The following is a 22,802-nucleotide window of genomic DNA, read 5'->3' as shown; positions in this document are numbered from 1 at the left end:
TACTTTAAAAAATGGATGTTACCAAATTCCTGTGGTGTGCAGGTTCACTGAAGAGATTTAAAACAATGATGTAACAGTTTTATTTAAGACTCTCTATTTATAATATGCCAGAAATTCTATCCTTTATAACAAGTTAAACTTATGATTAAAAAGTATTAGATACCAACCTAAAAATGTACAAGGAGGTAGATAATTTTTCATAATTTTAGGGTATGTAAGCAAAAGAGGTTTGAAAAGCACTGAAATAAATAAGACATCCATAGAGTGGAATGATATGCGGCTATTAAATTGAATGAATTGGATGGAGCAATGGATGAGTGATACAAATAAGAACACCTGGGACAATCGCAGTCAGAAGGAAAACTGGGAGGGTTAGTACGACAAGTTTCTAGCTTGGCTGGCTAGCTGTGAGAGCTACAGACCCTGAGGAGATATCAGTGGTCTGGGGAAGAGAGCAAGTGCGATTTTATTTTTAACAGCTTTACTGAGATATAACTCACATACCATACAGTTCTCCCATTTAAAGTGTACAACTCAATGGTTTTTAGCGTATTCACAGAGTTGTGCAACCATCACAATAATCACTTCTTTTGTGCCCCAGCATCCTTCAGCTCGAGGGACACAGCAGCAGTATAACAGGTTCTTGCTGATTCATCTGATCTTGGTTCCTGTTCTATCTTTGTACCCCATGACTTTCATGGTTTTTTCCAACCCCAAAAGCCATGAATCCTGGTCTCTAACTTCCTTCTCACAGTGTCCTTCTGCTCTCTCGTTCCCCCCTTTCTATCCAGGGGCAGAGCTCTGGTAGGCACCGAGCTGACAGGTACCTGGGGACTACTGGAGAGTCTAGGATGCTGAGGAACTCCATGTTTTCCTGACCAAACACACAATTGCTAAAAGTTTTTCAGAGGCAATGTTCCCAGTGGGGGCTTCATGAATTCTGAATAGGTTCTCCATCCTAGTCTGGTCCATAGTCAGACCCTTAAGAGTTTCTGAAAACGTTCTATGATGAGCAGAGAATATTTCATGGGGGTGCTTGTGAATGACAGTGGATAAAAGACAAGCTTCTTTCCAGGGGGTAATAGACATTTCTCCCATCTCCTCATCTTCCACCCCAAGCGCAGAATCCAAGAGAAAGGAAACATAATAAAATGGAATTTGGGTGCCAGAATGGGGTTAATATGACAAGTGCATGATGAATGAGGAGGAAGCATTTTAGTTCTGTACTTTACTAATACTGCTTGGGAATCTTACTACCTTGTAGGCAGCTGGGGAGCTAATTCAGTTTTAGGGAGGCCACGATTATTCTGGTAAGTGGACAATAGGACATATCAGGAGCACATGTAGGATCTCCCCAACTCTTCCCGGAAGCTGTTTGGCACTGGACACAAGAAGCACATGTCTGAAGGCACAATAAACAGACTGTACTACAGAGGAACATTATAAGAAATTCAAGCCATGACTGATCAGCCCAGACATTTCAATATGGTGGGGGAGTGAGGAATCCAGACAAGACCAGTCTAAACTTTCCTGGTGGACTTTGAGGCATGTGGAAATACAAAGGTTCATATCTAATTTCAGGTTCAAGAAGTTCCAGGACACCTAGATTAATTAATTAACCATGCATCCTTAATCTAGTTGGTGGTCTAATAATGAAAACAATGAACTCCTTAGTAGGACAAAAAGCCAAAGCAGGGTACAGATGCTGCCTGGACTAAGACTTCTCTCCAGGGCAGGACCTTCAAAGTTCCCCCCCAATGCTAAAGCTTGGGATGAAGCAACACTGGAAGAAACCAAAGATTCCAGGCCTTCACCTCTTTTCTTTAGGGCATGAAAGCCAAGATAAAATGGAGTAATAGGTCTAAACTGTCAGTCTGTACATATGGAATGGGATTCCAGGGTAGCACAATACTACTAGGACAGCTCTAAGGCCAAGTAAGCTGTAAGTACCTTAGTTCACGATTTGCAGGGCAGAAATTGAGACAGAGATGTAGACAACAAACGTATGGACACCAAGGGGAGAAAGTGCCGGTGGGGGGGTGGTGGGATGAATTGGGAAACTGGGATTGACATGGATACACTAATATGTATAAAATAGATAACTAATAAGAAAAAAAAAAGTAGCTTAGTTCAGACCTTGGCAGAAACAGGGCAGATGTGATGCCTCATTCCTTTCCCTAAAGGTTAGGAGAGTGTGGAGCCCAACTGTTCAGAAGGGTGCTAACAGTAGGGTGCCTGATTTCATGCCATGCTCATAGAGGTGGGCCTGGTTCAAACACAAATCTATACAAAGCCTGGCTATGCCTTGCTTGCAGGTATTGACAGTAGCCAGGGTGGAAAAGCTCATGTCAAAGTAGCTACAACACGAACATCTATGAAGCAGCATCCAGAATGGTAGGCCCAAGAAAGAGTAGTAGACACTGGTTCCTTAAAAATCTAGTGTGTGGCGACGACTTCTAAAGCTCTCAGTTGGCAGCAAAAGGCAAGAGGAAGGCGAGACTGTGATCTGCCCAGGACCCTAACTGCAACTGCTACATTCTAGATGATACAAAAAGCTTAGGTCCTAGGGGCTTCCCTGGTGGCGCAGTGGTTGAGAGTCCACCTGCCGATGCAGGGGACACGGGTTCGTGCCCCGGTCCGGGAGGATCCCACATGCCGTGGAGCGGCTGGGCCCGTGAGCCATGGCCACTGAGCCTGCGCGTCCGGAGCCTGTGCTCCGCAAGGGGAGAGGCCACAGCAGTGAGAGGCCCACGTACTGCAAAAAAAAAAAAAAAAAGAAGCCTAGGCCCTAAAGCCTGGAGACCCATAGCAGGTTGTGGCTCTTTCTAGGACACACTTGTTATGTCCTAAGATGAAGGCTTGATGTCTGCTTTCTACTGGTTGTTAAGTGAGGCTGGCGGGCAATGTGGTCTGGAAGAACTGGGCAGCCAGCAGGAATGGGGCAAGCTGAGGAGAAGAAAAGGATGAGGAAATGGAGCAAGTTCAATGAGAATATAGAAACTGCAGGCTGAGGCAAGCACTCAGGAGCCCTCAATCATCTAAAAAACAGAGGTAAAAATGGAGCTAAATGAAACTAACAATCAGAGTTCAGCACAGAGCTAACAGAAGAAAAACACACAATATGTACCTGAAACCCAACCTTGCAATTGAGGAAAAGGCTTGCCTCACCCTTCCTCCTCGAGTGGGGATCAATGACCAGCTTCCTTGAGAACAGCCAGGCTGCCACCTGTGACTGGGGATGAATGCCTAGAAGACCTGCTGCAAAGAAACTTGCCACATGAGACAGGAAGAGAAGCAGCACCTTGGTCCAACATAGGGAGGTGTATGAGAGGGGAAAATGACTCCAGTTACATTCATGTTTTTAAACAAGAGATAGCTTTCCTAACACCAAGAGTGATATACACAGTGAAATTAAAAACCTCTTTTAAGGCACTCAGTTAAAATTGAGGGGTGGGAGAAGTTACAGAAGATATTCTATTCAACGCTAAAACTTCAAAAAAAAAATCAGTTGTCAACTCCATTCTACTGGTCCATCTTTTGAAAAATAAGTTTTACTAAAATCACCAAGTAAGCTCAGTGTAAAGTCTTCACAAGCATGAATACTTATGGGAACACTGAAGGTTAGAAAATGTATAAAACCACAATTAGATTATTTGATAGCAACACTAGATATACATCATCTACTCAGAAGAAAATATTAGCCCCAAATTATTAACAAAAATGAGTCAAACATTGACAAACATGCCTCAACAGATGTAATGCTATTGTTCTCATTTAAAATGTAATTTGCAGACGTTACTTTTATATGATATTTATGCTGCATTTTCAAATACCAACATGGTGAATTTAAATAAAATCAATCCACAACTCAAAGAGTACGCAATCCAAATTATCAAGTAATGAAACTTTTTATTAATAGTTAGAGTTAGCATATAGTAGTGACGGTTGCACAGCACTATGAATGTAATTAATGCCACTGAATTGTACAGAGATGGTTAAAATGGCAAATTTTATGGTATATATATTTTATCACAATTAAAAAACATAAATGAATGGGAAAAAAAGAAAAGTTAGTGTATTTTGTAATTATGTACCCTTTTTATGTACTCAGTTCAATATTTTTTGGTGCCTAGAAAATTCACATTGTATCAGGCTAAAATATATCAGCTAAAAGACTTTACCTGATTTTCCATTTCAAAGACTAACCATACAACAGAAATTCTAAAGTAAAAAGTTCAAACAGCTAGCATATTCAAAGTATTTGAGGTATAATAGCTAAGGCATTCTTCAATTATCATGCAATAAGAACATTGATATCTAGGTTGTTTCTTAAGTCAAAATTACATTACAAACTGAATTTATCTATTAAACATAGATACTTAAGAGTTCAAAAGTCAGTCAACATTTTTAAATGATCATAATCCAACTAACCTTTTTTTTCCTCAGTAATCTTTCTCTGAATTTATTAGTGATAAATCCGCTTGGACCAGCAAACCGTAAACGCTGATATTTAGCCTGAATGCACAAGCTCTTCTGTAGTAGGCCTGATTTATACTGGGGCTGAAATGTGCCACCTCTAAAGTTGGTCTGTAAAGGAAAAAAAAATTAAATGTTAAAACTATAGCTTCCAAGTCTATTTTATTAGTATAAGAAAGGGGAGGGCTTCCCTGGTGGCGCAATGGTTGAGAGTCCGCCTGCCGATGCAGGGGACACGGGTTAGTGCCCCGGTCCGGGAAGATCCCACATGCCACGGAGCGGCTGGGCCCGTGAGCCATGGCCGCTGAGCCTGCGCGTCCGGAGCCTGTGCTCCGCAACGGGAGAGGCCACAACAGTGAGAGGCCCGCGTACCGCAAAAAAAAAAAAAAAAAAAAAAAAGAAAGGGGAAAAGGTCTGGAACGTAGAGTTTCCCTTAATTCTAGGTACTACAGATATTTAAAGGGAAAAGGTTAATGATGGTAATAAAGCATGTTTTCCTCAAACTAGATTCCTAGTTTATTTTGTATAATAATAATTTAAAAACTATTTTATATAAATGAATTTTTAAAACTATTAAGTTAAATTTTCAAATTCTTGAAATTTATCATACTAAGAAAAAGACAACTTTAAAAACCTCAGAATTATCCTTCTGATTCATAGTGAAGTATATCAAATCCCAACTGGGTGGGGGAAGATATTAAGTATCAACATTTATTTAAGAATCAAAAACTCTCTTGGGACTTCCCTGGTGGTCCAGTGGTTAAGAATCCACCTTCCAATGCAGGGGACGAGGGTTTGATCCCTGGTTGGGGAACTAGGATCCCACATGCCGTGGGGCAACCAAGCCCACGTGCCACAACTACTGAGCCTGAACTCTAGAGCCCACGCTCCACAACTAGAGAGAAGCCCGTGCACCACAATGAAGAGCCTGTGTGCTGCAATGAAAGATCCCGCATGCTGCAACTAAGACCTGACACAGCCAAATAAATTTTAAAAATTGAAAAAAAGAATCAAAACTCTCTTAACTTTACTCTTGTTAGTATCTTTTTTAAAAAAAAAAAATTATTTATTTGGCTGTGCCAGGTCTTAGCTGTGGCATGTAGGATCTAGTTCCCTGACCAAGGACTGAACCCGGCCCCCTGCACTGGGAGCACGGAGTCTTAGCCACTGGACCACCAGGGAAGTTCCTCTTGTCAGTACTTTTGAGTCAATCTTTCTTTACCATAAAAATCCCACTACAGCACATATTTTCAAGAAAAGAACTATACTTAACAAGACATTTCCTGACCTGCATACTGCCCAATATTACAACAGACATAGAGAACAATGAATATGTGTGTCCCATGTGGGACATGTACAAATGGTATCTTACAAAGGAGTAATTATAAAAATTAAGTAGATTCTTCTTTCCACAATGATTTAACAAATGGGTATGTTATGCATAATGATACACAAGAGTTTATTAAAAAGTACTTATGCCAGGCCTATTTTCCAATTATTTTCTTAAGGCTACAAACCATTTCAGGTAGAACAGAATTATAATGAGACACTATAACTTTGTTAAAACTATGTGCACCAACTTGATACATCAGGGCTAATCTTGAGATTTACATTGCCCATGTTTACATATCTAATAAGGTGATTACTACCTTGCTTTGAATTAATCCAATTTATGTAAAAAGTAAATTTTAATGAAAGAGCTCCCTTTCTTAGGAAGGATTATTTCTTCCCCCTACTTTACTATAAAGAATTGTGAATTTCTAAACAACCATATAACATTACACAGCTTTAAATGATTGGTCAAAAGGAAAGATTAATGCACATATTTTGAAAAACATTTTTTAAGTAAGTTAATGTTAAAGACCTTTCCCTTAAGGAGAATGGGTAACAGGAAATAGATCTTAAAACAGTCTTAGAAAAATTACTACAACTGACTATATCTGACCAATGAGAAGTGCAACATGTAGGAAACACTTAAATGTGAATGCCCACCTACACCATCTCTAAATTATATAGACGTTACATTTTTAGTTGACTTTATGCCTCATTACTTAAGAGATTAAAAGATGGTACAAAACACGTTTTTTTTAAAAAAATATTTATTTATTTGGCTGCACCGGGTCTTAGTTGCAACACGTGGGATCTTTGTTGTGGCATGTTTTAGTTGCGGCATGCAGACTTCTTAGTTGCGGCATGCATGTGGGATCTAGTTCCCAGACCAGGGATCGAACCCGGGCCCTGTGCATTGGGAGCGCAAAGTCTTACCCACTGGACCACCAGGGAAGTCCCAAAGCATGTTTATACAGCGTATGGCCCTAGCTATTTTTGAAAACCTAATGTCACACATGCTTTTAGGTACATGAACCACTGGCTAAAAATATTATCTATGCAATGGCTACAAATTGTGTTACTCCCACTGAAAAAAAAAACCTTTTTTTTTTTTTTTTTTGGCCCCACCGCGCAGCTTGTGGGATCTTAGTTCCCTGACCAGGGATTGAACCTGGGGCCATCACAGTGAAAGGGTGGAGTCCTAACCACTAGACAGCCAGGGAATTCCCTGAAAAAAATCTTTTGACATCAAGAATTTTGACTCAGGAAGCCAAGGTATTAACAGAAGATCACTCAAGTACACTCCTAGTCTACGGTTTGGAGATCATTTATACTACCTTTCTGCTCATACTAACTTCCTACTAAGGAGCTAACTACTCTAGCCAGACTGCCTGCTACTTTCACCAAAAAAAACCCTCAGGTTCTTGGGCTTCCCTGGTGGCACAATGGTTAAGAATCCGCCTGCCAATGCAGGGGACACGCGTTTGAGCCCTGATCCGGGAAGATCCCACATGCCGCAGAGCAACTAAGCCCGTGCACCACAACTACTGAGCCTGCACTCTAGAGGCCGTGAGCCACAACTACTGAAGCCACAACTACTGAGCCTGTGCGCCTAGGGCCCGTGCTTCTCAAGAGAAGCCACCGCAGTGAGAAGCCCGCACACCCTGTGCACCGCAGTGAGGGGTAGCCCCCGCTCGCCGCAACTAGAGAAAGCCTGCGCGCAGCAACAAAGACCCAAGGCAGCCAAAAAATAAATAAATAAATAAATAATAATAAATAAAAAGGTTTAACAATAAATAAATAGTACCAAAAAAACCCAAACAGGTTCTTTTCTTTTCTTTTTGGGCGGAGGGGAAAGAGACACTGTAGAGTGGAAAAATATGAAAAAAGGACCTATCATAAGCACGAAATTCAGTCAAAATGGATTTAAAAAGCACCTCAATTTATGAGAGCAAGGAGAGAGAAACATAATACTTTGCACTATAATTCTTATTCCATATGTTTGGGGGATGAAGTGTTCTGGAAAAACAAACATGTTCACTGATTAAAAGTATCACTGACATCAGACATAGCTGTACAAATAATTAGAACGTGATGAAATATGCTTTAACAAAGCATGTTGGACCAGAGTCTTTCTCTGATGATCCAGAAGGCCTCTGAGGGTTGTGTGTCTATGGGCAGGGTTTTTCAATCACTGAATCCTGGAGAAGGCTCTATAGCTACGCGCTTACATCTTAAGAGGCAAAGAGGCAGGCTTAAAGGGAAGGTCTGGGACCTTGCCCACCTCTCCACCTAGAGCCACTCCATCTGGATCTGTTTTATGTATTTGAGTTTCCATGTAATATTTGAAAAAGGATTCCACTGGTAAAAAATATATTTAAAAATCAAATCCTGAGGAAAGGGTCATCATTAACCTGATTACAGTTAACTATAATCCAGAAATACTAATTTAAAGCTACTATTTGAAATATAACAAAAAGAGCTTTTAATTTACTAACACTTAGAACATTATGTTCAAAGCAAAAACCCAAAGCTAGAATTAGATGGAGAATAACACTCTACCTTAAAAGTTCTTCTAAAGCCTCTTGTATTTTGATGGTTTCCCTCAATTCCAAATGGTTTGTGAGTAATGACGTCTTTTCTCTGCATAGTATGATAATTCTGCATGAAAAAAATATTAGTATGGTTAATATACTTTAAATTTTATTTTTAAAAGTTCATTTTACCATTCAAAAAATACATGTTTTTGTTTGTTTGTTTTTGGCTACACTGTGCGGCACGTGGGATCTTAGTTCTCCGACCAGGGATCAAACCCACTCCCCCTACATTGGAAGCACAGAGTCTTAACCACTGGACCACCAGGGAAGTCCCACAAAAATACACGTTTTAAATGCATGGGATTAAGAACACAAAGCATGTAGCATGTAGCTTAGCTGTATGAACATACACTCATCTTCCTTCATGTAACCCATGCTAGTTTGTGAGGGGTTGGTTTAATTCATGAATGTGAGAAGTGTAACAAAATACATACTCCTGTATAACACAATAGGTGACTTTTAGAAAATGGACTGTAAATCTAGCATTTATTCAGGCATCCAGAAGAGAAACAAACCCATTATTACTAGGAGTTGCTAAAGAGTTGCCACTGTCTGAGAACACAAATTCTCAATGCTATAGGAGGCAGGTGCTGCTGAATCAGGTACCTGCTTTGAGTAGATGCTCCTGCCATGACTAGGTAAGTATCAGAAGGCAGAGTATTAAGACTGTAACTACAAAGAACCTGAAACCTTTGATGGGAGCAGAAAAGATGGGGCCCATTTTTTTTTTATTTTTTAAGAATGCCTATGGAGGACTTCCAGGAAGATGGCGGAAGAGTAAGACGCGGAGATCACCTTCCTCCCCACAGATACACCAGAAATACATCTACACGTGGAACAACTCCTACAGAACACCTACTGAACGCTGGCAGAAGACCTCAGATCACCCAAAAGGCAAGAAACCCCCACGTACCTGGGTAGGGCAAAAGAAAAAAGAATAAACAGAGACAAAATGATAGGGACGGGACCTGCACCAGTGGGAAGGAGCTGTGAAGGAGGAAAGGTTTCCACACACTAGGAAGCCCCTTCGCGGGCGGAGACTGCGGGTGGCGGAGGGGGAAAGCTTCGGAGCCGCGGAGGAGAGCACAGCAACAGGGGTGCGGGGGGCAAAGCGGAGAGATTCCCGCACAGAGGATCGGTGCCGACCGGCACTCACCAGCCCGAGAGGCTTGTCTGCTCCCCCGCCGGGGCGGGCGGGGCAGGGAGTTGAGGCTCGGGCTTCGGTCGGAGCGCAGGGAGAGGACTGGGGTTGGCGGCGTGAACACAGCCTGCAGGGGGTTAGTGCACCACGGCTGGCCGGGAGGGAGTACAGGGAAAAGTCTGGACCTGCCGAAGAGGCAAGAGACTTTTTCTTCCCTCTTTGTTTCCTGGTGCGGGAGGAGAGGGGATGAAGAACGCTGCTTAAAGGAGCTCCAGAGACGGGCGCGAGCCGCGGCTAAAAGCGCGGACCCCAGAGACGGGCATGAGACGCTAAGGCTGCTGCTGCCGCCACCAAGAAGCCTGTGTGCAAGCCTCAGTGTCACTATCCACCCCCGCTTCTGGGGAGCCTATGCAGCCCGTCACTGCCAGGGTCCCGGGATCCAGGGACAACTCCCCCGGGAGAACGAACGGCACGCCTCAGGCTGGTGCACCGTCCCGCCGGCCTCTGCCGCCGCAGGCTCACCCCGCAGTCCGTGCCCCTCCCTCCCCCAGGCCTGAGTGAGCCAGAGCCCCCGAATCAGCGGCTCCGTTAACCCCGTCCCTTCTGAGTGAAGAACGGACGCCCGCCTGCAACCTACACACAGAGGGGGGCCAAATCCAAAGCTGAGCACCTGGGAGCTGTGAGAACCAAGAATAGAAAGGGAAATCTCTCCCAGCAGCCTCAGAAGCAGTGGATTAAAGCTCCACAATCAACTTGATGGACCCTGCATCTGTGGAATATATGAACAGACAACGAATCATCCCAAATTAAGGAGGTGGACTTTGAGAGCAAGATTTATGATTTTTCCCCCTTTTCCTCTTTTTGTGAGTGTGTATGTGTATGCTTCTGAGTGAGATTTTGTCTGTATAGCTTTGCTTCCACCATTTGTCCTAGGGTTCTATCCGTCCGTTTTTTTCTCTTAATAATTATTTTTTTATTTTAATAACTTTATTATATTTTATCTTACTTTATCTTCTTTCTTTCTTTCTTCCTTCCTTCCCTCCTTCCTCCCTCCCTCCCTCTCCTTCTTTCTACTTCTACTAATTCTCTCTTTCTACTTTTTCTCCCTTTTATTCTGAGCCGTGTGGATGAAAGGCTCTTGGTGCTGCAGCCAGGAGTCAGTGCTGTGCCTCTGAGGTGGGAGAGCCAACTTCAGAACACTGGTCCACAAGAGACCTCCCAGCTCCACATAATATCAAATGGCGAAAATCTCCCAGAGATCTCCATCTCAACACCAGCACCCAGCTTCACTCAAAGACCAGCAAGCTACAGTGCTGGACATCCTATGCCAAACAACTAACAAGACAGGAACACAACCCTACCCATTAGCAGAGAGGCTGCTTAACATCATAATAAGTCCACAGACACCCCAAAACACACCACCAGACGTGGACCTGCCCACCAGAAAGACAAGAGCTAGCCTCATCCACCAGAACACAGGCACTAGTCCCCTCCACCAGAAAGCCTACACAACCCACTGAACCAACCTTAGCCACTGGGCACAGACACCAAAAACAACGGGAACTACAAACCTGCAGCCTGCAAAAAGGAGACCCCAAACACAGTAAGATAAGCAAAATGAGAAGAGAGAAAAACACACAGCAGATGAAGGAGCAAGATAAAAACCCACCAGACCTAACAAATGAAGAGGAAATAGGCAGTCTACCTGAAAAAGAATTCAGAATAATGATAGTAAAGATGATCCAAAATCTTGGAAATAGAATAAATACAAGAAACATTTAACAAGGAACTAGAAGAGCTAAAGATGAAACAAACAATGATGAACAACACAATAAATGAAATTAAAAATACTCTAGATGGGATCAATAGCAGAATAACTGAGGCAGAAGAACGGAAAAGTGACCTGGAAGATAAAATAGTTGAAATAACTACCACAGAGCAGAATAAAGAAAAAAGAATGAAAAGAACTGAGGACAGTCTCAGAGACCTCTGGGACAACATTAAACGCACCAACATTCAACTTATAGGGGTTCCAGAAGAAGAAGAGAAAAAGAAAGGGACTGAGAAGATATGTGAAGACATTATAGTTGAAAACTTCCCTAATATGGGAAAGGAAAAATTTAATCAAGTCCAGGAAGCACAGAGAGTCCCATACAGGATAAATCCAAGGAGAAACACACCAAGACACATATTAATCAAACTAACAAAAATTAAATACAAAGAAAAAATATTAAAAGCAGCAAGGGAAAAACAACAAATAACACACAAGGGAATCCCCATAAGGTTAACAGCTGATCTCTCAGCAGAAACTCTGCAAGCCAGAAGGGACTGGCAGGACATATTTAAAGTGATGAAGGAGAAAAACCTGCAACCAAGATTACTCTACCCAGCAAGGATCTCATTCAGATTTGATGGAGAAATTAAAACCTTTACAGACAAGCAAAAGCTGAGAGAGTTCAGCACCACCAAACAAGCTTTACTACAACTGCTAAATGAACTTCTCTAGGCAAGAAACACAAGAGAAGGAAAAGACCTACAATAATGAACCCAAAACAATTAAGAAAATGGGAATAGGAACATACATATCGAGAATTACCTTAAATGTAAATGGACTAAATGCTCCCACCAAAAGTCACAGATTGGCTGAATGGATACAAAAACAAGACCCATATATTTGCTGTCTACAAGAGACCCACTTCAGACCTAGAGACACATACAGACTGAAAGTAAGGGGATGGAAAAAGATATTTCATGCAAATGGAAACCAAAAGAAAGCTGGGGTAGCAATTCTCATATCAGACAAAATAGACTTTAAAATAAAGCCTATTAGAAGAGACAAAGAAGGACACTACATAATGATCAAGGGATCGATCCAAGAAGAAGATATAACAATTGTAAATATTTCTGCACCCAACATAGGAGCACCTCAATACATAAGGCAAAAACTAACAGCCATAAAAGGGGAAATCGACAGTAACACATTCATAGTAGGGGACTTTAACATCCCAGTTTCACCAATGGACAGATCATCTAAAATGAAAATAAATAAGGAAACACAAGCTTTAAATGATACATTAAACAAGATGGACTTAATTGATATTTATAGGACATTCCATCCAAAAACAACAGAATACACAGTTTTCTCAAGTGCTCATGGAACATTCTCCAGGATAGATCATATCTTGGGTCACAAATCAAGCCTTGGTAAATTTAAGAAAATTGAAATTGTATCAAGTACCTTTTCCGACCACAATGCTATGAGACTAGTTATCAATTACAGGAAAAGATCTATAAAAAATACAAACACATGGAGGCTAAACAATACACTACTTAATAACGAAGTGATCACTGAAGAAATCAAAGAGGAAATAAAGAAATACCTAGAAACAAATGACAATGGAGACACGACGACCCAAAATCTATGGGATGCAGGAAAAGCAGTTCTAAGAGGGAAGTTTATAGCAACACAATCCTACCTTAAGAAACAGGAAACATCTCAAATAAACAACCTAACCTTGCACCTAAAGCAGTTAGAGAAAGAAGAACAAAAAAAACCCAAAGTTAGCAGAAGGAAAGAAATCATAAAAATCAGATCAGAAATAAATGAAAAAGAAATGAAGGAAACAATAGCAAAGATCAATAAAACTAAAAGCTGGTTCTTTGAGAAGATAAACAAAATTGATAAACCATTAGCCAGACTCATCAAGAAAAAAAAGGAGAAGACTCAAATCAATAGAATTAGAAATGAAAAAGGAGAAGTAACAACTGACACTGCAGAAATACAAAAGATCATGAGAGATTACTACAAGCAACTCTATGCCAATAAAATGGACAACCTGGAAGAAATGGACAAATTCTTAGAAATGCACAACCTGCCAAGACTAAATCAGGAAGAAATAGAAAATATGAACAGACCAATCACAAGCACTGAAATTGAAACTGTGATTAAAAATCTTCCAAAACAAAAGCCCAGGACCAGATGGCTTCACAGGCAAATTCTATCAAACATTTAGGGAAGAGCTACCACATATCCTTCTCAAACTCTTCCAAAATATAGCAGAGGGAGGAACACTCCCAAACTCATTCTACGAGGCCACCATCACCCTGATACCAAAACCAGACAAAGACGTCACAAAGAAAGAAAACTACAGGCCAATATCACTGATGAACACAGATGCAAAACTCCTCAACAAAATACTAGCAAACAGAATCCAACAGCACATTAAAAGGATCATACACCATGATCAAGTGCAGTTTATTCCAGGAATGAAAGGATTCTTCAATATACGCAAATCAATCAACGTGATACACCATATTAACAAATTGAAGGAGAAAAACCATATGATCATCTCAATAGATGCAGAGAAAGCTTTCGACAAAATTCAACACCCATTTATGATAAAAACCCTGCAGAAAGTAGGCACAGAGGGAACTTGCCTCAACATAATAAAGGCCATATATGAGAAACCCACAGCCAACATCGTCCTCAATGGTGAAAAACTGAAAGCATTTCCATGAAGATCAGGAACAAGCCAAGTCTGCCCACTCTCACCACTCTTATTCAACATAGTTTTGGAAGTCTTAGCCACAGCAATCAGAGAAGAAAAGGAAATAAAAGGAATCCAAATCAGGAAAGAAGAAGTAAAGCTGTCACTGTTTTCAGATGACATGATACTATACATAGAGAATCCTAAAGATGCTACCAGAAAACTACGAGAGCTAATCAATGAATTTGGTAAAGTAGCAGGATACAAAATTAATGCACAGAAATCTCTTGCATTCCTATACACTAATGATGAAAAATCTGAAAGTGAAATCAAGAAAACACTCCCATTTACCACTGCAACAAAAAGAATAAAATATCTAGGAATAAACCTACCTAAGGAGACAAAAGACCAGTATGCAGAAAATTATAAGACACTGATGAAAGAAATTAAAGATGATACAAATAGATGGAGAGATATACCATGTTCTTGGATTGGAAGAATCAACATTGTGAAAATGACTCTACTACCCAAAGCAATCTACAGATTCAATGCAATCCCTATCAAACTACCACTGGCATTTTTCACAGAACTAGAAAAAAAAATTTCACAATTTGTATGGAAACACAACAGACCCCGAATAGCCAAAGCAATCTAGAGAACGAAAAACAGAGCTGGAGGAATCAGGCTCCCTGACTTCAGACTATACTACAAAGCTACAGTAATCAAGACAGTATGGTACTGGCACAAAAACAGAAAGGTAGATCAGTGGAACAGGACAGAAAGCCCAGAGATAAACCCACGCACATATGGTCACCTTATCTTTGATAAAGGAGGCAGGAATGTACAGTGGAGAAAGGACAGCCTCTTCAATAAGTGGTGCTGGGAAAACTGGACAGGTACATGTAAAAGTATGAGATTAGATCACTCCCTAACACCATACACAAAAATAAGCTCAAAATGGAATAAAGACCTAAATGTAAGGCCAGAAACTATCAAACTCTTAGAGGAAAACATAGGCACAACACTCTATGACATAAATCACAGCAAGATCCTTTTTGACCCACCTCCTAGAGAAATGGAAATGAAAACAAAAATAAACAAATGGGACCTAATGAAACTGAAAAGCTTTTGCACAGCAAAGGAAACCATAAACAAGACCAAAAGACAACCCTCAGAATGGGAGAAAATACTTGCAAATGAAGCAACTGACAAAGGATTAATCTCCAAAATTTATAAGCAGCTCATGCAGCTCAATAACAAAAAAACAAACAACCCAATCCAAAAATGGGCAGAAGACCTAAATAGACATTTCTCCAAAGAAGATATACAGACTGCCAACAAACACATGAAAGAATGCTCAACATCACTAATCATTAGAGAAATGCAAATCAAAACTACAATGAGATATCATCTCACACCAGTCAGAATGGCCATCATCAAAAAATCTGGAAACAATAAATGCTGGAGAGGGTGTGGAGAAAAGGGAACCCTCTTGCACTGTTGGTGGGAATGTAAATTGATACAGCCACTGTGGAGAACAGTATGGAGGTTCCTTAAAAAACTACAAATAGAACTACCATATGACCCAGCAATCCCACTACTGGGCATATACCCTGAGAAACCCATAATTCAAAAAGAGTCATGTACCAAAATGTTCATTGCAGCTCTATTTACAATAGCCCGGAGATGGAAACAACCTAAGTGTCCATCATCGGATGAATGGATAAAGAAGATGTGGCACATATATACAATGGAATATTACTCAGCCATAAAAAGAAACGAAATTGAGCTATTTGTAATGAGGTGGATAGACCTAGAGTCTGTCATACAGAGTGAAGTAAGTCAGAAAGAAAAAGACAAATACCGTATGCTAACGCATATATATGGAATTTAAGGGGAAAAAAAATGTCATGAAGAACCTAGGGGTAAGACAGGAATAAAGACGCAGACCTACTGGAGAACGGACTTGAGGATATGGGGAGGGGGAAGGGTGAGCTTTGACAGGGTGAGAGAGAGTCATGGACATATACACACTAACAAACGTAGTAAGGTAGATAGCTAGGGGGAAGCAGCCGCAAGGCACAGGGATATTAGCTCGGTGCTTTGTGACAGCCTGGAGGGGTGGGATAGGGAGAGTGGGAGGGAGGGAGACGCAAGAGGGAAGACATATGGGAACATATGTATATGTATAACTGATTCACTTTGTTATAAAGCAGAAACTAACACACAATTGTAAAGCAATTATACCCCAATAAAGATGTTTAAAAAAAAAAAAAAAAAAAAAAAAGAAGATGTGGCACATATATACAATGGAATATTACTCAGCCATAAAAAGAAACGAAATTGAGCTATTTGTAATGAGGTGGATAGACCTAGAGTCTGTCATACAGAGTGAAGTAAGTCAGAAAGAGAAAGACAAATACCGTATGCTAACACATATATATGGAATTTAAGAAAAAAAAATGTCATGAAGAACCTAGGGGTAAGACAGGAATAAAGACACAGACCTACTGGAGAATGGACTTGAGGATATGCGGAGGGGGAAGGGTAAGCTGTTACAAAGCGAGAGAGAGACATGTACTTATATACACTACCAAACGTAAGGTAAATAGCTAGTGGGAAGCAGCCGCATAGCACAGGGAGATCAGCTCGGTGCTTCGTGACCACCTGGAGGGGTGGAATAGGGAGGGTGGGAGGGAGGGAGATGCAAGAGGGAAGAGATATGGGAACATATGTATATATATAACTGCTTCACGTTGTTATAAAGCAGAAACTAACACACCATTGTAAAGCAATTATACTCCAATAAAGATGTAAGAAAAAAAACCAAAAAAAAAAAAAAAAGAATGCCTATGTTGCGTTGTAGCAGAACTGACTATTCTGTAAAGATTAAATGTTAGGATGCATATGATAACATTCTTGGTACAATATTTACACGTTGTGGGCATCCACGCAGGCTGATTTTCCTCCATTCAGGAAGCCATTCAATCAAATAGGAAGTATCTTTTCAGTCAGCATTAATATGGGTCACACTTCATCATCAGGTGAGGGGACGGGATCATTGGTGGTGGGCTCCTGGGGGCTGCTCTGTCTATTCCGTTTACCAGTGCACCCCGATGGGATGTGTGCTGCTTAGTACCTAAGCTTTGTCTCAGACTCCCAACTCGCACTCTATACTCGACTTGGGGTTTGGACTGGGAGTCAGTCCTTGAAGCCAGCTCCCACTTAGATCCCACCCACAGGGACACTGGAGGGAGACTAGAAGGCTGGAAGAGAGGAGGCGGGGTTGCTCCTTCCTGTATGTTTGTTGTTCTGCTTTTCATCCTGGCAGTGGTCCTTTGGTTCAGCCTCCAGTTTGTTTGTTAGTTTTTTGACACAGCCAGCTCCAGCTGGGCAGCCCCCACTCCTCGGAGGTCCATACCCAGCTCACATTGACCTTTCTCTAAGCTTCTAGAGCTCTACGCTTTCTTCCCTAAAGGTGGTGGTTGCTTCCTTTGGTTTTTTGATTATTTTTATTTTTATTTATTTTGGGCTGCGTTGGGCATTCATTGCTGCATGCGGGCTTTCTGTAGTTGCGGCAAGCGGGGGCTACTCTTCGTTGAGGTGCGCGGGCTTCTCATTGCGGGGGCTTCTCTCGTTGCGAAACATGGGCTCTAGGCACGTGGGCTTCAGTAGTTGTGGCACGCAGGCTCAGTAGTTGTGCCGCATGGGCTCTAGAGCGCAGGCTCAGTAGCTGTGGTGCACGGGCTTAGTTGCTCCGCGGCATGTGGGATCTTCCCGGACCAGGGCTTGAACCCGTGTACCCTGCATCGGCAGGTGGATTCTTAACCACTGCGCCGCCAGGGAAGCCCGATGGGGCCCAGTTTGAAGATGGTTTCTTTCTCCAAAATCAACAGTCTTATAACCTTCTATTTATTCCATTTGCTATGGAGTCTGTACTTCTCACAAATCTTCCTCTTTCACACCTTTATTTCTCTCCCCAGTTAAGAAAAGTCATATAAAACCCTTTTCCTAGTAGTCATCTTGAGTTTATGCTAAGCCTATACATTTGAATAAGTGCATAAAGACACATGTAATGAAATGAGATTTTGGGGGACCTTGAGAGGGAGGGGGTGTATTTTGCACATGAAGGGATGTCAGTCACTGGGGGCCAGTGGGAAGACTGTACCAGGCAGCTTCTGACCAGGCTCCCAATCATCCCCACCTTCCAGTATCCAGGCCCTTACGCTATTCACTTCCCTTGAGTGTGGTCTGTATCTAGTGACTTGCTTCTTACAAATGGAGTATGGTCGAAGTATGGATGTCACTTCTGAGATTAGGTTACAAATCGACTCTGGCTTCCATCTTTCTAGCTGTCACTTGCTTGCTCTTATGGAAGCCAGCTGCCACTCTGTGAACTGCCCTATGAAAAGGCAAATCTTTAGAAACAGAAAGTAGATTAGTTGTTAGCTGCGGGTGGGAACACGGAATAAATAAATAGGCCTGAGGGTTCTAATAGGGGTCACGAAAATGTCCTAATACTGGATTATGGTGATGGTTACACATCTTGGTAAATTTACAAAAAATCATTCAATTGTACACCCTTACATGGGTGAATTTTATGGTATGTAAAATATACCTTAATAAAGTTGTTTAAAAAAAATTAAGAAAGCTAGTACTATAATAAGTGCAATAAAATCCTGATAAATCAAATGAGATGATCATTTATTTGGTCATAATAACTATAAGCCTCAACAGAATCTTAACACTGAACAACAGAATCATAACACTTACTTAATGAACAGTTACAAACATTATGAAAAATACTGGTGATCCCTGTACCTATAGATACATGTGAGAAGGAAAATGGAACATACAAAAATAAAAAAGTTGGAACTGCAATCTTACCAAGTAAGGTTTCTGAATAAATTTTCTAAAATTTGATTTTACCAAACATGTAGATTTTTGGAATCCATCAACATGAGTATTCTTCAACCTTGTAAAACTGGAATGCTGATCGCTCCTAGTAAAATGAAAGAGAGAAAATAAGAATCTTTTATTAGTTTACATTTATCCGACAAATAAACAAGAGAAATCAAATTACACCCTTTGGAAACAATTAAAGCAGCACAACAGTAAAAAAAAAAAAATCTCAATGATCTATCACTACTAAAATTACAAATAATATTTACCGGGGCTAAAACTCTCATTTTTCAAAAAACATTATTTAGCCAAGTTGACAGTTAGCGATAGGGGGAAAACCATATTCCTAGGACCAGGGTTCTTAATCTGGAGTCCAAGGACAGGCTTCCTAGGGCTGTAACCCCCGAAACCATACATATGTAGAACACATGTTTCCTGAGGGAAGATAGTCACGGCTCTTGAGCCTTTGGCAGCACGGGACAGCCCCCCTTGCCAAGAGACTCAGTGGTGAAAGCTCCAGGGAAGAGGCCAGTGAGTGGCTCAGGCCTGCTCACTGGCAGAGCTGGGGCCTCTGATACTGCTGGCTCCCCTCTCCTGTTGTAGTGAGGCCCAGAGGCCACCAAGGGCTATTCCTGGCCAGCCCTACCTGGGAGGGAGCTCCTTCCTTGGGCTTCTTTCTCCTCTAACCCCGGGGCCTCATTCCCACAGCCCTTGGGGGGTCCTCTCCCTGTCACATCCCACCTCTCCCACAGTGGTCCTCAGACCCTTCCTGCTCTGTGGCGAAACGGCTCACGGCTTCGGCCCTGCTACACTCCTCCCACAGGACCCCAGTGACATGGGGACAAAATCCTCACTGACCCCCAAGACTCTTCCGGCGCACGCCCTTGCAGCCTTGCTGGCTGCTCCATCCCAATCTCTGCAACACCCACACCGAGCTGCGGGAACATCAGCTCCGTGCGGCTCTCGGCACACACCACAACCTCGCCTGCCTCTACGCACTGGCCCATTGGGTGCCTTCTGCTGTAATTTCCTTCCAACTCAGATCAACCTCAAGATTTAGCCCCACTTGCACCTGTTCCAAGGCTTTCCCAGACCTCTCTGAGGTGGACTAGGTGTCCCTGCTATGTGCACATGTGGCACTTTGGGGTCTTCACAAGTGTTTGTAACTAATGGTGCACCTTCTCACCAAGCAAGGTGCGATCCCTTCACAGGAGGCACTGCGGATGGTTCGTTCTGTGGCCCCAGGTCTGACCCTAGAATCTGACATGGAATAGCCACTCAGGATTTTTTGAAATGTTAAAAAACCCCATATTCTGTCAAAATGTTCATGATATGGTAGTAGTCAAAAGAGTAGGGGGCGAAGTCAAATACTGAGAATAATTTCACTTGTTTAAAATATACACATATAGGGCTTCCCTGGTGGCGTAGTGGTTGATAGTCCGCCTGCCGATGCAGGGGTCACGGGTTCGTGCCCCGGTATGGGAAGATCCCACATGTCACAGAGCGGCTGGGCCCGTGAGCCATGGCCGCTGAGGCTGCGCATCCGGAGCCTGTGCTCCGCAACGGGAGAGGCCACAACAGTGAGAGGCCCGCGTACGACAAAAAAAAAAAAAAAAAAAAAAATACACATATATGCCCAGAAAAAGAAAATGATATGAAATGTACTAAATATTAACAGTAATCATCCCTGACTGGTGAAATTAAGAATGTCTTATATTTTTGTTTTTATACTTTACTATATTTTTCCAAATGTTCACCATTAGCATGTACTACTTCTATAAACAAAACAATAGACTCTAAAAAGTCCTCTTTGCAAAGCATATATCTGATGAACGGGTAGTACCCAGAATATATAAAGAACCCTTACACCTCAATAATAAAAATATGATAATCCAATTTAAAAATTGGCAAAGGATTTGAATAGATATTTCTCCAAAGAAGACACACAAAAAGCACATGAAAAAATGCTCAGTATCATTAGTCATCAGGGAAATGCAAATCAAAACTACAAGAAACTACTTAAAACCCACTAGGATGGCTATAATCAAAAAAAATGACAACACCGGTGTTCATAACAGCATTATTCATAATAGCCAAAAGATGGAAACAACCCACATGTCCATCAAAACAAAAATGGATAAACAAAATGTGGTGTATCCATACAATGGAATATTATTCAGCCTTATAAAGGAATAAATTATTTTAATGAAATACTGACACATGATACAACATGGATGAAAACATTATGCCACGTGAAATAAGTCAGACTGAAAAGGACAATTATTGCATGATTCTACTTATAAATGTATGAGGTATTCACAATAGGCAAATTCATAGCGATGGAAAGAATAGAGGCATCAGGGGCTGGGGGTTGGGAGTTACTGTTTAACTGGTACTGAATTTCTGTTTGAGAAGATGAAAAATTCTGGACGTGGGTAGTGGTGATGGTTGCACAACACTGTGAATGTATTTAATGCCAATGAATTGTATGCTTAAAATGGTGCAAATTCAGTGTTCTAAGTCAGTGCTTAGAACACTGACTAGAACACAGACATTAATATATAAATATTTGTTGAATAGATGAATAAATGATCTTTATAAAGTTAACTCTAGTTCAGTAGATTACAGATTGTTACAACAGCAAAAATAAAAACTGATGTTTTCTATAACTTGCCTAGCTAAAAAGAAAATCTAGGCAGTTTGATGACCTCTTGAAGTCTACTGATACTATTTTGAAGCTGCTTTATCCCACACATACCACGCCCGTATAACATAGCACCTCAATGACAGTGTAGGGAACTTAGTAATGCTGGTGACAAGAGGGAGAAACAGTGTGTCAGGAGGAGACACGGAGACTTTAGGGTAAGAGGCTGGTCGAAAGTGGGAAAAAATAGAGAACAACAGGGTCTTAGAGACAAGACAGAATGCCCCGGTGTGAGACTTGCTTGGGAAAGGTTTTAAGGTATCAGGGAATAAAAAGTGATCAAGATCTAAATGCATTACAATTTCAGTATCTTCTGTCCTGTCTACACCTTTGGGAAGTCTTCATTCATTCAACAAAGATGAATTGAGCCCAAGGCAGTAGGAATACAATGGTGAGCCAACATAGACACAGAGTCTGCATACAACTTTTAAGGGGGGGAAAAAAATCACACAGGAGGGAAAGAGCTACATCCTATGATTTATAATTTCCTTGTATTTCACTTCTTCTGAATTTCTATGGAAATCTATACACTGACTTGATTTAAAAGGTTTATGCAAAAATATTAATGAGGTCAATTTTGATAAATTGAATTTTTAAGATAAAAGGATAAAATATTTTTCTCATGTTAACAAGGAAACTGAATTAGGATAAAGTGAGAGATTAAAGCTTCCATATTATTTTTTTAAAAGGATAAACAATAACAACTTCTGGTGAGGATGTGTTAAAAATGGAACCTTCATACACTGCTGGTGGGAATGTAAAATGGTGCACCCACTGTGGAAATAGCCTGGCAGCTCATCAAAAAGTTAAAACATAGTTATCATATGAACCAGCAATTCCAATCCTAGGTATATACAGAAGAGAAGTGAAAAATATATCCACACAAAAAATTGCATACAAATATTCACAGCACCATTATTCACAATAGCCAAAGAGTGGAAACAGCCCAAATATCCATCAACCGGTGAATGGATAAACAAAATGTGGTGTATCCACACAGTGGAAAGTTATTCAGCCATAAAAGGAATATTCATGCTACAACATGGGGCAACGTAAAAAACATACTACATGAAAGAAGCCCGTCACAAAAGGCCACCTGTTATATGATTGCAATTATATGTCAAGAATAGGCAAATCCATACAGACAGAAAGTAGATTAGTGGCTG

The 22,802-nt window shown here is 41.1% G+C and overlaps 1 protein-coding gene across 27 annotated transcripts in view; it reads right to left on the bottom strand.

The window, feature by feature from the left end:
- The window catches only part of BCLAF3 (BCLAF1 and THRAP3 family member 3), a 78,286-nt gene that overhangs the window by 5,931 nt on the left and 49,553 nt on the right, over positions 1-22,802 (bottom strand). For 21 of the 27 annotated variants that reach the window (XM_089904714.1, XM_089904702.1, XM_089904712.1 and 18 more), the window contains 3 exons: positions 18,918-19,032; positions 8,368-8,466; positions 4,432-4,587 (listed from right to left, as the gene is read on the bottom strand). In XM_089904714.1, the coding sequence (XP_089760840.1) occupies positions 4,432-4,587; positions 8,368-8,466; positions 18,918-19,032 (370 nt within the window). Of the gene's footprint in view, positions 1-4,431; positions 4,588-8,367; positions 8,467-18,256; positions 18,449-18,917; positions 19,033-22,802 lie in introns of those variants that run through there. The other 6 variants (XM_089904704.1, XM_089904717.1, XM_089904718.1 and 3 more) reach the window with 4 other exon arrangements.

This window comes from Delphinapterus leucas, chromosome X, assembly GCF_059928025.1.
Source record: "Delphinapterus leucas isolate spDelLeu-1000000601 "Yukka" chromosome X, BTC_Dleu_Yukka2, whole genome shotgun sequence".
Lineage (NCBI taxonomy): Eukaryota > Metazoa > Chordata > Mammalia > Artiodactyla > Monodontidae > Delphinapterus > Delphinapterus leucas.
This window is presented reverse-complemented; position numbering and strand designations above follow the sequence as displayed.